The sequence below is a fragment of the Mobula hypostoma genome, chromosome 1 (assembly GCF_963921235.1).
Source record: "Mobula hypostoma chromosome 1, sMobHyp1.1, whole genome shotgun sequence".
Lineage (NCBI taxonomy): Eukaryota > Metazoa > Chordata > Chondrichthyes > Myliobatiformes > Myliobatidae > Mobula > Mobula hypostoma.
In genome coordinates this window covers 43,207,826-43,224,151 of record NC_086097.1, presented here as the reverse complement: position 1 = coordinate 43,224,151, position 16,326 = coordinate 43,207,826, and the positions used below count along the sequence as shown (strand labels likewise).

General features: G+C 39.5%; 1 protein-coding gene across 1 annotated transcript in view; it reads left to right on the top strand.

Moving 5' to 3' along the window:
• LOC134345887 (ribosome quality control complex subunit NEMF-like) overlaps positions 1-14,833 on the top strand; it is a 68,469-nt gene extending 53,636 nt beyond the window's left edge. The window contains exons 25-33 of the mRNA XM_063047220.1: positions 2,750-2,799; positions 6,593-6,728; positions 7,121-7,198; positions 7,283-7,480; positions 7,602-7,634; positions 13,034-13,140; positions 13,994-14,037; positions 14,112-14,191; positions 14,696-14,833. Of these exons, the coding sequence (XP_062903290.1) occupies positions 2,750-2,799; positions 6,593-6,728; positions 7,121-7,198; positions 7,283-7,480; positions 7,602-7,634; positions 13,034-13,140; positions 13,994-14,037; positions 14,112-14,191; positions 14,696-14,773 (804 nt within the window). The 3' untranslated portion in view covers positions 14,774-14,833. The remainder of the gene's footprint in view (positions 1-2,749; positions 2,800-6,592; positions 6,729-7,120; positions 7,199-7,282; positions 7,481-7,601; positions 7,635-13,033; positions 13,141-13,993; positions 14,038-14,111; positions 14,192-14,695) is intronic.
• The last annotated feature ends 1,493 nt before the right edge of the window (positions 14,834-16,326 follow it).

Here is a 16,326-nt window from a genome sequence, read left to right as displayed (position 1 = left end):
CCAGCCGGTCGGACACTGAGTGATTTTTTAAATCAAAATTTGTTAACCATTTTTAAATTTCATGATATTTTGATATACTGATAATCCCATGTAGATATTCTTATCTTCATTTTCTATTAGGTCATTAAAATATGAATTGTTATGCTTGTTTTACACAAATGCTTTGCTCCCAGTGAAAATTTTTCAGTCTTTTCCTCCAGTTTTGCTGTTTGATGCCACCATTCTTGCTTGCCACCAAGGCTGGCAACTGATTCAAAGCTTCAGCAGAATTAAACAAATTCATACTTACAGGATGCCAAATTTTTATTGCTGGTTATTTTTTGAAGTCAGCTGCAAGCACCATATTCTTATATTAAAGTCACTGTTTTAATAGAAATGCCAAAAAAATGGAGTCTCCACAATTGTAGATAAGCCCAAAAGTTAAAGGAAAACCTAAAATGTTTTCATGCATTTGGAGGAATGCAGAAATATAATTTAACAGATGACCAGATATTTATGTACAACTGGCAAAACTAAATTCTTAAGCAGTACTGCAAACTTTCTTTTGAATATGTAAAATGTTTAAACCAATGCTTTCCCAATCTTTGGATCCAGTAAAATGATATTTGAGGGAAGAAAATGCATCCAAGTCCATAGGGAGATGTTTCCATTTCTTACGCTAAGCTGAAGACTTTCTAGCGGACTAGAAATGTTAACATGTATGATATGATCTGTTTCCTAATTGAATTTTTTTAGAGTCATATATTTTGATATAGAATAGTGACAGGATGTAGATTGAATCTCCTGTTCCACCCAGGACACCTGTGTTCTTCATACCTAGGGGAAGGCAATGTTTGCATTGGAGGTGGTGCTGTGTCAACTTCTTAAATGTGTGACCTAGTATGAGAGAGTTGTTCTTTGAGGTGACTCTCAGTAAGGTTGGCCTACAATTATTGGAGTTTGAAAGGATGAAAGATCACCTCAGTGAAACGTGTAATTTAGAAAGAAATTGACAGAGCTAATGTTGAGTGAGTGTTGACATGGTTTAGAGAATCTAGAACTGGGGCAAAATTTCAGGTTAGTTACCAGATTAAGATTAGAAATTACTTCAATCAGAGAGTTGTAAAGTTTATGAACTCTACCCCGAAGTGTTTTGGATGCTCAAATATTGAAGACAAATTTAGATTTTTTGGCAGCTGAAACCAGTGATTTGGGAATTGGTTTGAAAATTGGTAAGGCACGGAATCAACCTTCATTTTATTGAAGTAGATTGGAGGAGCTGACTTTTTTTTGGCGTGTGCCTGCGTGCGTGCGTCATGATGTCTTCTTCATGGCTTTTTCCAAGGCGAGGAACGAGAGAGAGAGACTGTGTGGCGTGCCACTCCTTACACAGACATTTACGCAGTATTTTTCCCTTTATTTTATGAGGTCGAGTTGCGATCTCGACATTCAACCGGACATGGATGGAAAGCGTACTCGGGAGTGGATACGACTGGTTTTGAGCCTGGAAACCTCCGGTGCTGGGCCAGCGCCAATGTCATTGTGCCACCAGCCGGCCCTAGCTTACTCTGTTTTTAATTACATTTCATTGCTTTGCACCACTCGATCAGTATAAACTCAATTAGCCCTACTGCTTTTCCCAGATCTAAGTCTTCCCCCAGTTATGGCTTCTTGATTATTCCTACTTTGCATTGGATTGAATTGACTAGGATGATAGCAGAAGGGGACACTCAGAAAATCATAGGCTCTCATCTTCTCTCACTCTTCCCCCTCAAAATGTATCTTATTGATTATCTGCATTGTCAAATTTCTTTTGATGATGTGTCAAATACTATGGGACGGTTATCTGCATTAAGGGAATTTTTGGAATCTCTAAATTTTGCTGAATATATATGCATTGTTTCCTGTATCCATTTTCAGGAACTGAGTTTCATTGGTAAGGCCAAAATTCATTATCCCTCCTTGCTGCCTGTGAGAAGGTAGCATTGAGGCATCATACTGAACAGCTAGCCGCCTTGAGTATTGTTGGGCGCAGGCATTGCTGAAGTTTTGATGATGTGTGACATGAGAGGAACCTGTAGGTGGTGTTATACCATTGACTTCTTTGAGAGTCAGAGGTACTGTGAAAGAATTCTGGATGGATATTTGCAATGCATACTTTTTGAATTGTGTCAATTTTCTTGGCTGTTGCAGGAAAATGGAAAGTATTCCACCATGCTTCTGATTTGTGCTTTGTTGCTAGCAAAAAATCCTTAGGATATCAGGAAATGGGTGACTTGCTGCCTCTGATCTACTTAGTCTTGTAGCCATAATATTTGTGTGGCTGGTCTAGAGTGGGAGTCAATGTCAAGGGCAGATGGTTAAATAATATCATTTAATATCTTGAGTGAATATGATATTTTAATAAACAAGAAAAGAGAAAACAGCAAAGAAAGGAATACTTAATATTTTTTTCAAATTTTTTATTTTTTTTAAAATAAAGAGAACATAGTATAAAAGAGGTTTGTGCAGTTCATAACAAATGTGTTAAATAGACTTAATATTTTAAAAGCAGGGAAATAACTCTTTCAGTTTCCGCTTGAAATGTATTAAATCTTTAAACATTTTTATTGATTGCTTTTTAAGCCTGAGTATATATTTTAACACTATTTTATAATCATAAGTTTCTCCTACACTTCATTTCACTTATAATTATATTTTTAGATTTAAAAGTTACTTGTTGGACTTTAATTCAGAGATATTATTGTGAAAGTTTGTTGTATTTCTGCAGATTGATGGAAGGTCACAAAGTCGGAAACACCTATCAGCAAAAGAAAGGAAGTGAGTATGAATTGAGAATTTGGGAAATTAAATGAAAACTAACCATTGGTTAGTAAATAAATCAGAATTAAAGAAATTTACATCACAGACCCACCAATCCTTTGGCTGAAAATAATTTCCAGCAAATTCCTTTCAGTCTTCATACTAATTATTTTAAATTTATCCAGTTTAATAATTATATAGACAAAAATTAAATCTATTTTTCACACTTTTTAATAAAATATTCTATGTGGAGCGTAGACATTCTTACAGTGACTGCATGGGTATTTTGCAGGCACTCGTATTGCCTCTGATGAGTAGGTGAATTGTATGAGCGAGTGGGAGCTGATTGAAATAAGGGGAAAATAAAACAGGATCTTAGTTGATATTTATAAAATGCTTGATGTCTGTGTGGATTGAGTGGCCAAGGGATCCATTTCTATTCTGTATGACGTTGACTCAGTCTGTGTGATGTGAACGAGCAGCTAAAACTCTGACCATTTTCATACATCTCCTTTCTACCCTTTCAAGTTTGATCTCATCACTGAAAGAATATTTTAAAAATCTGTCATAAACTTTTAAAAGTTTTCTAGTTCTTAATAAACAGTATAATTGAATAATCTGTGCTTCACTGATTAGTCTTAGTTGACTTGTCATAAAGTTTTCTTCTTGACTTCATATGAAGAAAATAGTCCATAGGATTAAACTAAGATCTGGATAATTACATTTTTTTTTGTGCTCAAGATTGATGCTTTTTGGCATCCTAATTTTATGAACAAAATCAATACTTAGAAATCTAATATAAAGATAATATCAGGTAAGATATTTAATGATCGGGAAAGGAGGTTTAATTGGTAATATCTGAGATGGAAAATGCTGGAAATTACTAGCAGTTAGGCATCATTGGTGTAGAGAAAGGGGTGGAGGTGGAGAGAACAAAAGTGAAGGCTTCTGATAGAATGGAAGACGGAAGATTAAATGATTCATGATGGTAACAAATACAAAATGCTGGCAGAACTTAGCAGGTCAGGTAGCATCCATGAAAAGGATGAAACAGGTCACATTTTGGGCTGAGGCCCTTCTTCAGAGCTGAAGGGAGAAAAAGCCAGAATAAAAAGATGGGGGGGGAGGGAAGGAGTACAAGTTGGGTAATGGGTGAAGCTAAGTGGATGGGGGAGAGGGGATGAACTAAGAAGCTGGGAGGTGGAAGGTGAGAAAGGTAAAGGGCTGAAGAAGGAGGGTTGTGAGAGGAGAGGATAGTGGACCATGGAAGAAAAGAAAGAAGGAGGGCCACCAGAGGGTAGCCAGAGTGGGGAATGGAAGAAGGGGGAAAGGGTAGGGGGGAAATTTACCGTAAGTTAAAGAAATCGATGTTCAGGTTGGAGGCTACTCAGATGGAATATGATATGGCGTTCCTCCAACCTGAGAGTGGCCTCATTGTGGCATTAGAGGAGGCCATGAACTGACATATCAGAGCGGGAGTAGGGATTGGAATTAAAATAAGGAATCCTGCTTGTTACGGATGCAGTGAAGGTGATCAGCAAGGCAATCCCCAATCTACATCAGGTCTCACTGATGCTGCATTGGGAGCACCAGATACAGATTCTGCAGCTGCTGCAAATTCAGAATAACATGATTTGTATGTGTTACTCTGGATTTCCAGCATCTGCAGAATCTCCTGTTTAAAATTGGTGATGAAACAGATTTATAAATTTGGTGCAACACACATAAAAGTTGCTGGTGAATGCAGCAGGCCAGACAGCATCTATTGGAAAAGGTACAGTCGAGGTTTCGGGCCGAGACCCTTCGTCAGGACTAACTGAAGGAAGAGCTAGTAAGAGATTAGAAAATGGTAGGGGAGGGGGAGATCCAAAATAATAGGAGAAGACAGGAGGGGGAGGGATGGAGCCAAGAGCTGGACAGGTGATATGCAAAAGAGATATGAGAGGATCATGGGACAGGAGGCCTAAGGAGAAAGAAAAGGGGGAGGGGGAAAAAGCCCAGAGGATGGGCAAGGGGTATAGTCAGAGGGACAGAGGGAGAAAAAGAATGTGTGTATATAAATAAATAACGGATGGGGTACAAGAGGGAGGTGGGGCATTAGCAGAAGTTGGAGGCTACCCAGACGGAATATAAGGTGTTGTTCCTCCAACCTGAGTGTGGCTTCATCTTTACAGTAGAGGAGGCCGTGGATAGACATATCAGAATGGGAATGGGATGTGGAATTAAAATATGTGGCCACTGGGAGATCCTGCTTTCTCTGGCGGACAGAGTGTAGGTGTTCAACGAAACGATCTCCCAGTCTGCGTCGGGTCTCACCAATATATAGAAGGCCACATCGGGAGCACCGGACACAGTATATCACCCCAGCCGACTCACAGGTGAAGTGTCGCCTCACCTGGAAGGACTGTCTGGGGCCCTGAATGGTGGTGAGGGAGGAAGTGTAAGGGCATGTGTAGCACTTGTTCCGCTTACAAGGATAAGTGCCAGGAGGGAGATCGGTGGGGAGGGATGAGGGGGACAAATGGACAAGGGAGCCCCCTCATACCCCATCTGTTATTTATTTATATACACACGTTCTTTTTCTCTCTCTCTCCTTTTCTCCCTCTGTCCCTCTGACTATACCCCTTGCCCATCCCCTGGGCTTTCCCCCTTCCCCCTTTTCCTTCTCCCTGGGCCTCCTGTCCCATGATCCTCTCATATCCCTTTTGCCAATCACCTGTCCAGCTCTTGGCTCCATCCCTCCCCCTCCTGTCTTCTCCTATCATTTCAGATCTCCCCCTCCCCCTCCCACTTTCAAATCTCTTACTAGCTCTTCTTTCAGTTAGTCCTGACGAAGGGTCCTGGGCCGAAACATCAACTGTACCTCTTCCAGTAGATGCTGCCTGGCCTGCTGCGTTCACCAGCAACTTTTGTGTGTGTTGCTTGAAATTCCAGCATCTGCAGATTTCCTCGTGTTTGCATTTATAAATTTGGTAGAGGCTTACAGAAATGGGGGGAGTGGGAATTGGAGCTTGCAAGTAGAGGGTAAAGAATTAAATCTGAAATTACAAAGAGAAAGAAATATACTGTTGGAAACTTTAACTATAAGATTGAAATGGCAGATGATCTGAAATTGCTGAATTGCATGCTGAGCTCAGTTGGGTTCCAACACACCCAGAAGGAAGATGATGCATTAGAGATACAGTGTGGAACAGGCCCTTCTGGCCCTTTGAGCTACGCAGCCAGCAACCCACCGATTTAACTGTAGCCTAATCATGGGGCAATTTACAATGACTAATTCACCTACTAACTGCTATGTTTTTGGACTGCGGGAGGAAGGAATATACAAACTTGTTTACGGGATGCTGGAGTTGAACTCTGATGCACTGAACTGTAATAGCATCATGCTAACCGCTACACTTCTGTGGTGCCATTGTTCAAATTCCATTGGGCTTCATCTGAATAGCATAGTAATATGGGAAGTAAGTGGCAACTGAGAGCTTGGAGTCATGCTTGCAGATAGAATATGACATGCTCTGCAAAGTGGTTACCCTTTCTCCCTCGTAGAGATTACACTGTGAGCATTGAATTACTAAATTTTAAGAAATACAACTGAAAGAATATTTGGAATCCCATACAAAGGGAAGGGTGAAGATAAAAGAAAAGGTGATGCATCTCCTTTGGGTATTGGGAAGGTGCCGGGAAGAAAGGGGGTAGATCAGGGTTTCCCCAGAGGGAACAGTTATAGGACAAGGGATGCGATTTAATCAACGTGCAGCTTACAAATTTATGCTTCCTGGTGCAGAAAGACTAATTTTTTTTTGTGTTCCAGAGAACTGAAAAAGAAGAAGAGGAGTGAAAATGAAAGCTTAGAACAAACAATTCAACCTGAATCCAGCAAAACATCTGTGGAAGACCAGGATACTAAAAAATCATCTTCCCAACAGCCACTGAAGAGGGGACAAAAGGTAAAGGGTAAAATGTTTAAAGGCCTTGCTTTAAATAATTCCTATTTAGTGATTTGTAATATTCTATAATAATTTTTCCACAAATATTCATAGTGACATGGATCCTCTGGCCTTAAATCTCATTCTGAAAAGCCACACCTTGGTTGTGCTGAAGTACAGTAGGGAAGGGCAAAGGGAGCATTACTTTAAACTTAATTTTGCGAAATGTGACCTGCTTCAGCACCGGCGTTAAGCACAATACCTGAAAAACATAATTAAAGGTGTATATAGAGACAATGTAAATCATTCTGCTCGGTGTAAATTTTGCTAATATTAGTCCATTGAAGATGTAATTGGTTAGTGTCATGCATTCCTGCTGTCTTAATGTTATTACTTTGTTTTGCAAAATTAAGGCTAAACTGAAGAAAATTAAAGAAAAATATAAAGATCAGGATGAGGAGGATCGTGAATTAATGATGAAATTACTTGGGGTAAGGATAAATTTGCATCAATGGAAAAAGCAGATTGTTTTTAAATTTAATGCTCAAATTTTAATTTATGTTATGTGGATTCAGTCAGCAGGACCAAGTAAAGAGGAAAAGGCTAGGAAAGGGAAAAAAGGGAAAACAAAAGAACTGCCTAAAAAACAGGAGAAAAAGCAAACTTTGAAAGAAGCAGGTAATATCCAAAGCAAAGCACATGCTCTAGAGACTGTGACACATCATATGGCAGAAATGACTCTGGAGGGGACTCCGGCAGAAGATCAACAAGAGGTAAAGCACAGTCGTCTCTGAGTTTTGGTTCCAAGTAGTTTTATTTGGTAGCTTGTACATTCACTTGGTAATAAGTGTATTCTATTAATATTTATATTATTTTATTATCACTTGGAACCAGGAGGAACCCGAGCAAGATTTGCAGGCATCTGAGGTAGGACATTCATTAATAAGTTCTTAAAAAAGTTAGTGGAGGCGGGTGGTTGAAAGAAAGTTAACGTGCAAAAACAATGCCGTTAATGAGTGTTTCATCTGTCAATTAAGTCATGCGGAACCTGTGATCTGCTTTTATGTAACCACATACCTTATATACCGTTAATAAAATTCTTATGGACCCATGTAACATTATACTGAAAAGATGTTTCCTCTCATGGATAAGTCCAGAACTGGAAGACATTTTCCCAGAATACAGAAGAGGGTACCCACATTTAATGCTGAGATGAGGAAGATTGAGGGTTCCAAGTCTATGGAGCTCCCTGCATTGAGTGCTGTGCGGGCAGAATCCTTGTTTATACTTAAGGTCAAGATGATTTTTTAATTATTAAGGGAATCAATATAGATTTGAATGAGAGATAATAAATGTTGGGTAAAAATAGATCTAGTATTTAGGCCCAATGACAATGGAAGTGTTGTTTGAGTTGGGCCAATGTTAGGCAGTGTTCCCTGACAACTACTGCCTTTAACCTTAAGATGATAAAGATCATGGGTATCTGAGGCAGCCCATGTTTGTCACCATCATGCCAAGAGGAAGTCTTATCAAGCAGTTCAGTGCATTTGCAAGTTGCACGGAATGCAGCCTCAGAGCTCTGGTGGTAGAGAATGTTTAACGTATTAGAACAGGTGCATGGATTACTTTAGACGAGTGCTTTCTGGTTGTACCATTGGAGTTGCATTCATCCAGGCACATGGTGTATTCCATTATTCTCTTCCCTTATGCCTGTATAGACTGGTGAACAAGCACTGAGAAGTCAGTAGCAGGTTACTCACCATAGGGTACCTGGCTTCTGACCTGCTGTTATGGAGTTGTATAGCACAGAAACAAGCCTTTCAGTCAATCACATCCATGCCGAGCTGTTTATCACTAACTGCATAATTATTTTTAAATACAAAAGAAATTGGACATTATGCTTCAGTTTTAAATAGGCTCTTTGATGAAATTAAGCCCATTAAATCACATGGACAGAAAACGGTTGTTTGGCTGAAAACTGAGTACAAAGTTACTGCAAACTCTAAAATGTGGGAGAATGTGAAGGGTGTTATGAAGTGACAAAGAAAATCAAGAGATAATTGGAAGGATTACAAAGATGTTCAGTCTTTACCTGAGATTTGAGGTATGTGACACACTAGCCAAAATTGGGATGAAGGGAGCATTAGGGAGCAGATCTGATTTGGAAGAATGTGTTCTTGAGGTAAAGATCAGGTTATTCATGGAAATAGTGGAGGAATGTGAATAGAAACATAGAAAATAGGTGCAGGAGTAGGCCATTCGGCCCTTCGAGCCTGCACCACCATTCAGTACGATCATGGCTGATCATCCAACTCGGAACCCTGTACCTGCTTTCTCTCTATAACCCCTGATCCCTTTAGTCACAAGGGCCATATCTAACTCCCTCTTAAATATAGCCAATGAACTGGCCTCAACTGTTTCCTGTGGCAGAGAATTTCACAGATTCACCACTCTCTGTGTGAAGAAGTTTTTCCTCATCTCGGTCCTAAAAGGCTTCCCCTTTACCCTTAAACTGTGACTCCTCATTCTGGACTTCCCCAACATCGGGAACAATCTTCCTGCATCTAGCCTGTCCAATCCCTTTAGAATTTTATACGTTTCAGTAAAATCCCCCTTCAATCTTCTAAATTCCAGCGAGTATAAGCCTAGTCGATCCAGTCTTTCTTCATATGAAAGTCCTGCCATCCCAGGAATCAATCTGGTGAACCTTCTTTGTACTCCCTCTATGGCAAGAATGTCTTTCCTCAGATTGGGGGACCAAAACTGCACACAATACTCCAGTTGTGGTCTCACCAAGGCCTTGTACAACTGCAGTAGTACCTCCCTGCTCCTGTACTCGAATCCTCTTGCTATGAATGCCAACATACCATTCGCCTTTCTCACCGCCTGCTGTACCTGCATGCCCACTTTCAATGACTGGTTTACAATGACACCCAGGTTTCGTTGCACCTCCCCTTAATCGGCCAGCATTCAGATAATAATCTGTTCTCCTGTTCTTGCTATCAAAGTGGATAACCTCACATTTATCCACGTTAAATTGCATCTGCCATGAATTTGCCCACTCACCTAACCTATCCAAGTCACCCTGCATCCTCTTAGCATCCTCCTCACAGCTAACACTGCCGCCCAGCTTCATGTCATCCGCAAACTTGGAGATGCTGCATTTAATTCCCTCGTCTAAATCATTAATATATATTGTAAAGAACTGGGGTCCCAGCACTGAGCCTTGCGGTACCCCACTAGTCACTGCGTGCCATTCTGAAAAGGTCCCGTTTATTCCAACTCCTTGCTTCCTGTCTGCCAACCAATTTCTCTATCCACATCAATACCATACCCCCAATACCGTGTGCTTTAAGTTTGCGCACTAATCTCCTGTGTGGGACCTTGTCAAAAGCCTTTTGAAAATCCAAAAATACCACATCCACTGGTTCTCCCCTATCCACTCTACTAGTTACATCCTCAAAAAGTTGGGTTGGTTCAGTATTGGGGAGCAACTGGAAGCTGTGGAAATGGGGGCAGAATTCAAATAAAGATCACTCAGGATGTGAGGGTTCAATTTGTGATCACTGGGAAAGTAAGGAATGAGGGTCATCATAACTGAGCTGGGGGATGAGGATTAGGATGAGTTTTGGATGTGGTCAGGGCTATGATCATTGGGGTTCATGATGGTTATAGATTAGGGAAGTGTTTGTGGGTCTGAGAGAGTGCAACTATTAAGATAGAAAATTAACTTTCCTCCTTTATGGCTTCTTAAACAAACAACTCCTTTGTCCCAAACAAGAGAAAATCTGCAGATACTGGAAATCCAAGCAACACACACAAAGTGCTGGAGGAATTCAGCAAGCCAGGCAATATCGATGGAAAAATGTACAGTCAACATTTCGGGCTAAAACCTTTTGGCAGGACTCTTTCGTCCAAAGCTTTTAGCTATTTGCTTAGATGTCTCTTCAACTGATTTAGAATGTTTTTAATTGATCACACTTCTGTGAAACACTGGTGGAACTTTCATTAAGATCAAAGCTACTACATAAACAAAAGTTCTGTTGATGCTGCTTAGAGCTTTGAATGCTGGCCTATATTTCAAAATGTAAATAGAAACATAGAAACATAGAAAATAGGTGCAGGAGTAGGCCATTCGGCCCTTCGAGCCTGCACCGCCATTTATTATGATCATGGCTGATCATCCAACTCAGAACCCAGCCTTCCCTCCATACCCCGTGACCCCTGTAGCCACAAGGGCCATATCTAACTTCCTTTTAAACATAGCTAATGAACTGGCCTCAACAGTTTGCTGTGGCAGAGAATTCCACAGATTCACCACTCTCTGTGTGAAGAAGTTTTTCCTAACCTCGGTCCTAAAAGGCTTCCCCTCTATCCTCAAACTGTGACCCCTCGTTCTAGACCTCCCCAACATCGGGAACAATCTTCCCGCATCTAGCCTGTCCAATCCCTTTAGGATCTTATACGTTTCAATCAGATCCCCCCTCAATCTTCTAAATTCCAACGAGTACAAGCCCAGTTCATCCAGTCTTTCTTCATATGAAAGACCTGCCATCCCAGGAATCAATCTGGTGAACCTTCTTTGTACTCCCTCTATGGCAAGGATGTCTTTCCTCAGATTAGGGGACCAAAACTGCACACAATACTCCAGGTGTGGTCTCACCAAGGCCTTGTACAACTGCAGTAGTACCTCCCTGCTCCTGTACTCGAATCCTCTCGCTATAAATGCCAGCATACCGTTCGCCTTTTTCACCGCCTGCTGTACCTGCATGCCCACTTTCAATGACTGGTGTATAATGACACCCAGGTCTCGTTGCACCTCCCCTTTTCCTAATCGGCCACCATTCAGATAATAATCTGTTTTCCTATTTTTGCCACCAAAGTGGATAACTTCACATTTATCCACATTAAATTGCATCTGCCATGAGTTTGCCCACTCACCCAACCTATCCAAGTCACCCTGCATCCTCTTAGCATCCTCCTCACTGCTAACACTGCCACCCAGCTTCGTGTCATCCGCAAACTTGGAGATGCTGCATTTAATTCCCTCATCCAAGTCATTAATATATATTGTAAACAACTGGGGTCCCAGCACTGAGCCTTGCGGTACCCCACTAGTCACCGCCTGCCATTCTGAAAAGGTCCCGTTTATTCCCACTCTTTGCTTCCTGTCTGCTAACCAATTCTCCACCCACACCAATACCTTACCCCCAATACCATGTGCTTTAAGTTTGCACACTAATCTCCTGTGTGGGACCTTGTCAAAAGCCTTTTGAAAATCCAAATATACCACATCCACTGGTTCTCCCCTATCCACTCTACTAGTTACATCCTCAAAAAATTCTATGAGATTCGTCAGACATGATTTTCCTTTCACAAATCCATGCTGACTTTGTCCGATCATTTCACCGCTTTCCAAATGTGCTGTTATCACATCCTTGATAACTGACTCCAGCAGTTTCCCCACCACCGACGTTAGGCTAACCGGCCTATAATTCCCCGGTTTCTCTCTCCCTCCTTTTTTAAAAAGTGGGGTTACATTAGCCACCCTCCAATCCTCAGGAACTAGTCCAGAATCTAACGAGTTTTGAAAAATTATCACTAATGCATCCACTATTTCTTGGGCCACTTCCTTAAGCACTCTGGGATGCAGACCATCTGGCCCTGGGGATTTATCTGCCTTCAATCCCTTCAATTTACCTAACACCACTTCCCTACTAACATGTATTTCACTCAGTTCCTCCATCTCACTGGACCCTCTGTCCCTTACTATTTCTGGAAGATTATTTATGTCCTCCTTAGTGAAGACAGAACCAAAGTAATTATTCAATTGGTCTGCCATGTCCTTGCTCCCCATAATCAATTCACCTGTTTCTGTTTGCATCCCTAAAGAAGTCAATAGAATCAGAATTCATAAAAGGACATTGCATTAACATCCACTGAGGATACTTGAGGGTTATTAACACACTGTTAGATTTTTATCAAGTGGAAGTTTCTTCTCATTAGAGAGTGGAAAGTAGATAGTGATATGGTGCCTAGAGCTGTGTTGATGGGATGAATGGTCTTGTCTTGCTTTTTGCCTTTCTGATATAATCAGGATGTCAAAGGAATAAATAATCCTATTATTTATTCCTTTGACATCCTTATGTTCACATTCCTCCAACAGCAATCAGAAATATTATGTTTTTGCTGTCAATGTTATACTTCCAAAATCACGTGTAAAATAGCTGTGCGAACAATGCAAAGGTCAGAACAAATTGCATATCAGATTTGTAAAGTTACCTGCAAAAATTGAAATAATTGTTTCATAAATGTTTATCATTTAGGAGAGTGAGAATTTGCTGAATTCATTGACTGGCCAACCTCACCCTGATGATGTGTTGCTGTTTTCCATTCCATACTGTGCTCCCTACACTGCCATGACCAACTACAAGTGAGTTTTATATCTTAAGAGCTTTATTCAATTGTCAGAGATCCAAATGGTGAAAGTTAGGAATATAAAGTCAGTAATTAAATTAATTGTTGTTCACTAATTGGTTCATTCTCATCTTTGAACCAGAAGATCCAGCTTCAATCTTGGCATCTCCTGCTGTATGGAAATTACACATTCTGTGACTGTGTGAGTTGCTGCACAGGTGCTTCAGGTCCAAATGACACAAGGGTTGGTTGGTTAATTGGCCATTGTAAATTACCATTCATCAAATGGGTGATGAATATAATTAAAAAGAAAATGGAATTCATGTAGGTAGGTGGTTAATGGTTCTGTAATGCCTGACTAAATAGGGAAATGGCCGATTATGAAATTGGCTTAGGCACAATCATTGAAGGGGAACATTTAGTAGGAAAAGCCGAAATGAAAAAAGCAGCTCAGGGTGTCCTAGTGGTGGTAATTCACACTTGCACGGAGGAAGCAAGGAAGGCAAGAATTAAGCTGGTACTTTATCTATAACAGATTTAGTGGTGGCCTTGTCAGAAATCTGGTAACAGCTCTCATGGCTGAAAGGGAGAAAGGCAAGATCCAACTCGAGTACCAACTTGCAATGAAATGGAAAAAAAGGCTTAAAAAACACAACAGAATTTGGTGACAGAAAACAGTATCTCTAACTTGTACTCTAGTCAATCTAATGGTTGCAGTTGTTATTCTCAATTACACTTTTTCAGCTGCAGTCTTTGTACTGTTTTGATGCTTCTTTCAGATTTTGGGACTAAGTTCAAATACTCAAAACATAAGGCATTTATTTGAAGCCCATACTAAAAAGTATTTTTTCTGTACTTTTCTACTTTAGGTACAAGGTAAAACTCACTCCAGGCACACAGAAGAAAGGGAAAGGTTTGTAAAGCTATTGATATTGTTTTCTCCAGAAATTAGCTTCAAATAGCCAACATTTGATTTTTGTTCTTTAGCGGCCAAAACTGCCTTGCACAATTTCCTGCATTCTAAAGAAGCCTTGCAACGGGAAAAAGATCTATTACGAAGTGTGAAGGTAATTTATTTTTGTTTTTTATGCACAAATTTATGAAACATTTGTTTACTGCAGATGAGTGTTTTTAGTTAACTATAAAATCACTGATTATAAATCATGTGGCACCTATAAAATTAATCAAGGATCTGTATGTTCTGAAATGCATGATATTTTAACAAATAGACTGAACTTGATGAAGGCATACATGCTGCCAACTTAATGTAGCAGAATTAAAGCTCAATAAGTTCTGATTTTATTATAAAATCCCAGATGTATATATTTTGTTTAATTGAAGGATCAAAGTTGGTCTTTACCTTAACTATTTTTACTCCTAATGTTCAAGTGTACATGGTTCTACTCCAGTTTCAAAAGGGAACAAGCAGCAATTCATTTCAAAATCATGCATAAGTTTAATATTCCAATGGTACCACAGAGTTCAAAAGTATTGGAAAAGTTAATTTTTTTTGTACTATGAATGAATATGCTATCAGCTAAGTGCTTTTTTTTTTATATATACACACTTAGGAAACTGACTTGTCAAGGAACATTCCCGGAAAGGTGAAAGTCTCAGCCCCTAATTTATTAGCAAACAAGCGGAAATAAACACCTAGAATTTCCTTGAATTAAGATGTGCTCTGAGGACGGTCCAGGAAAGTATTACATATCTGGTTATAAAAACACTTGACAGTTACTTTACAAGAAATTTATTAAATTATAACTGAATGGAACTTAATTTGATACTGTAAATTTCAAAATAAAAGCTATTATCAAACAGCCACTTATCCAGGAGCCTCTCTGTGAAATATCAGCCACTTGTTGTTGTATGGTCATCAGAGCCTTTTGTTTATGAATGAACTACAAGTCAAAAGCAATTTTTGAAAGTGTGGAGGGGTTTTAATAAAAAAATTACATTAAGTGCTTGTCATTGGGTGTGGTTGATTAAAAAGCCACTTATGTTGCCTGAAGTTATCTTAATTACTGAAGCAGATAATATACTTGTGCATTGTTATAGTGATGCCATTTCTACAGGCTACAGAAAATTATATAAACTCACCAAACGTAGACCAGAATTTCTTTTGCACTGCTGACCTTGAAGGAGAACTGCCCAAAAAAACCTGTGGTGTGGGGCTCCTCCATTATTGTGATCTGCTATCTCAGTAGTCAAGGTGAACCCTGGCGTACTGAACTAATTGTAATTAAGCACCCAATCACAAACATTTCTCAGATAGTAAAACAGGAAAATAAAACAAATTTTATTTTTGAATACCGAAAGGTTTAATCATACTGATAAGGAAGGAATTGAATAGAAAATATTTAAATTACTTGAATATTTCACAATTTAAGGGAAGTATAGTCCTTACGTACTATTTGCATTTTGTAAAAGTTAAGGAATTTGCTAAGTAGTAGTTATAATTTCTATCCTATAATTCAACATTATGCAGTGACTCAAAAAACAAAAACTACAGAAATCTGAAATAACATTACTGGAAATACTCAGCATGTCAGCTGTTATGGTTGCAGCCTTCTCCAACTTTAATATACAGGAAGTCTATTTTGTAAGTACGTGAAATTTATAATTCACTTAATTAGACAATGGAAGAGTAAAAACGATGTCCTATTGAGATACACTCAATAGCTGTAAGTACCCTTGAATCCCCATGTAACAGAGCATGCATTCACAGTTTTGCCAGCATTACAATGGCAAAATATGGTTCAACTTGAAAGTTCAAATAAAGGTCATCATTGGTCAACTGACTTGAAATAGAATTGGGATGCAAATTTAAAGTTTAAATTAATCTACCACTTTAATACTGCAGGCTTGGTATTCAACAGAGAGACACTTTTTACTATGTAAAAAGCAAAAAATAAGCTCAGCAGCATTTATTGAACAGTATTAGGAAGTTGTTGGTGAGAGCAGCACAATACATGCACCATCTAAGACAAATCAACTTGTTTGATTGGCAAGTCTGTTGGGAGAATACCATGAGAAAGTTATCCACTGTATCACACAGCCATTATGTCTTCAGTGATCACAAGGTTAAAAAGCTAAATGTCTTAAATTTACCATCACTTGTGAAAGCATTTTTACGCTTTAAGTCTGTAACTTTGATAGTAGCTCACATCTTCTCGAGGGAATGGGCAATAACTGTTGGCCT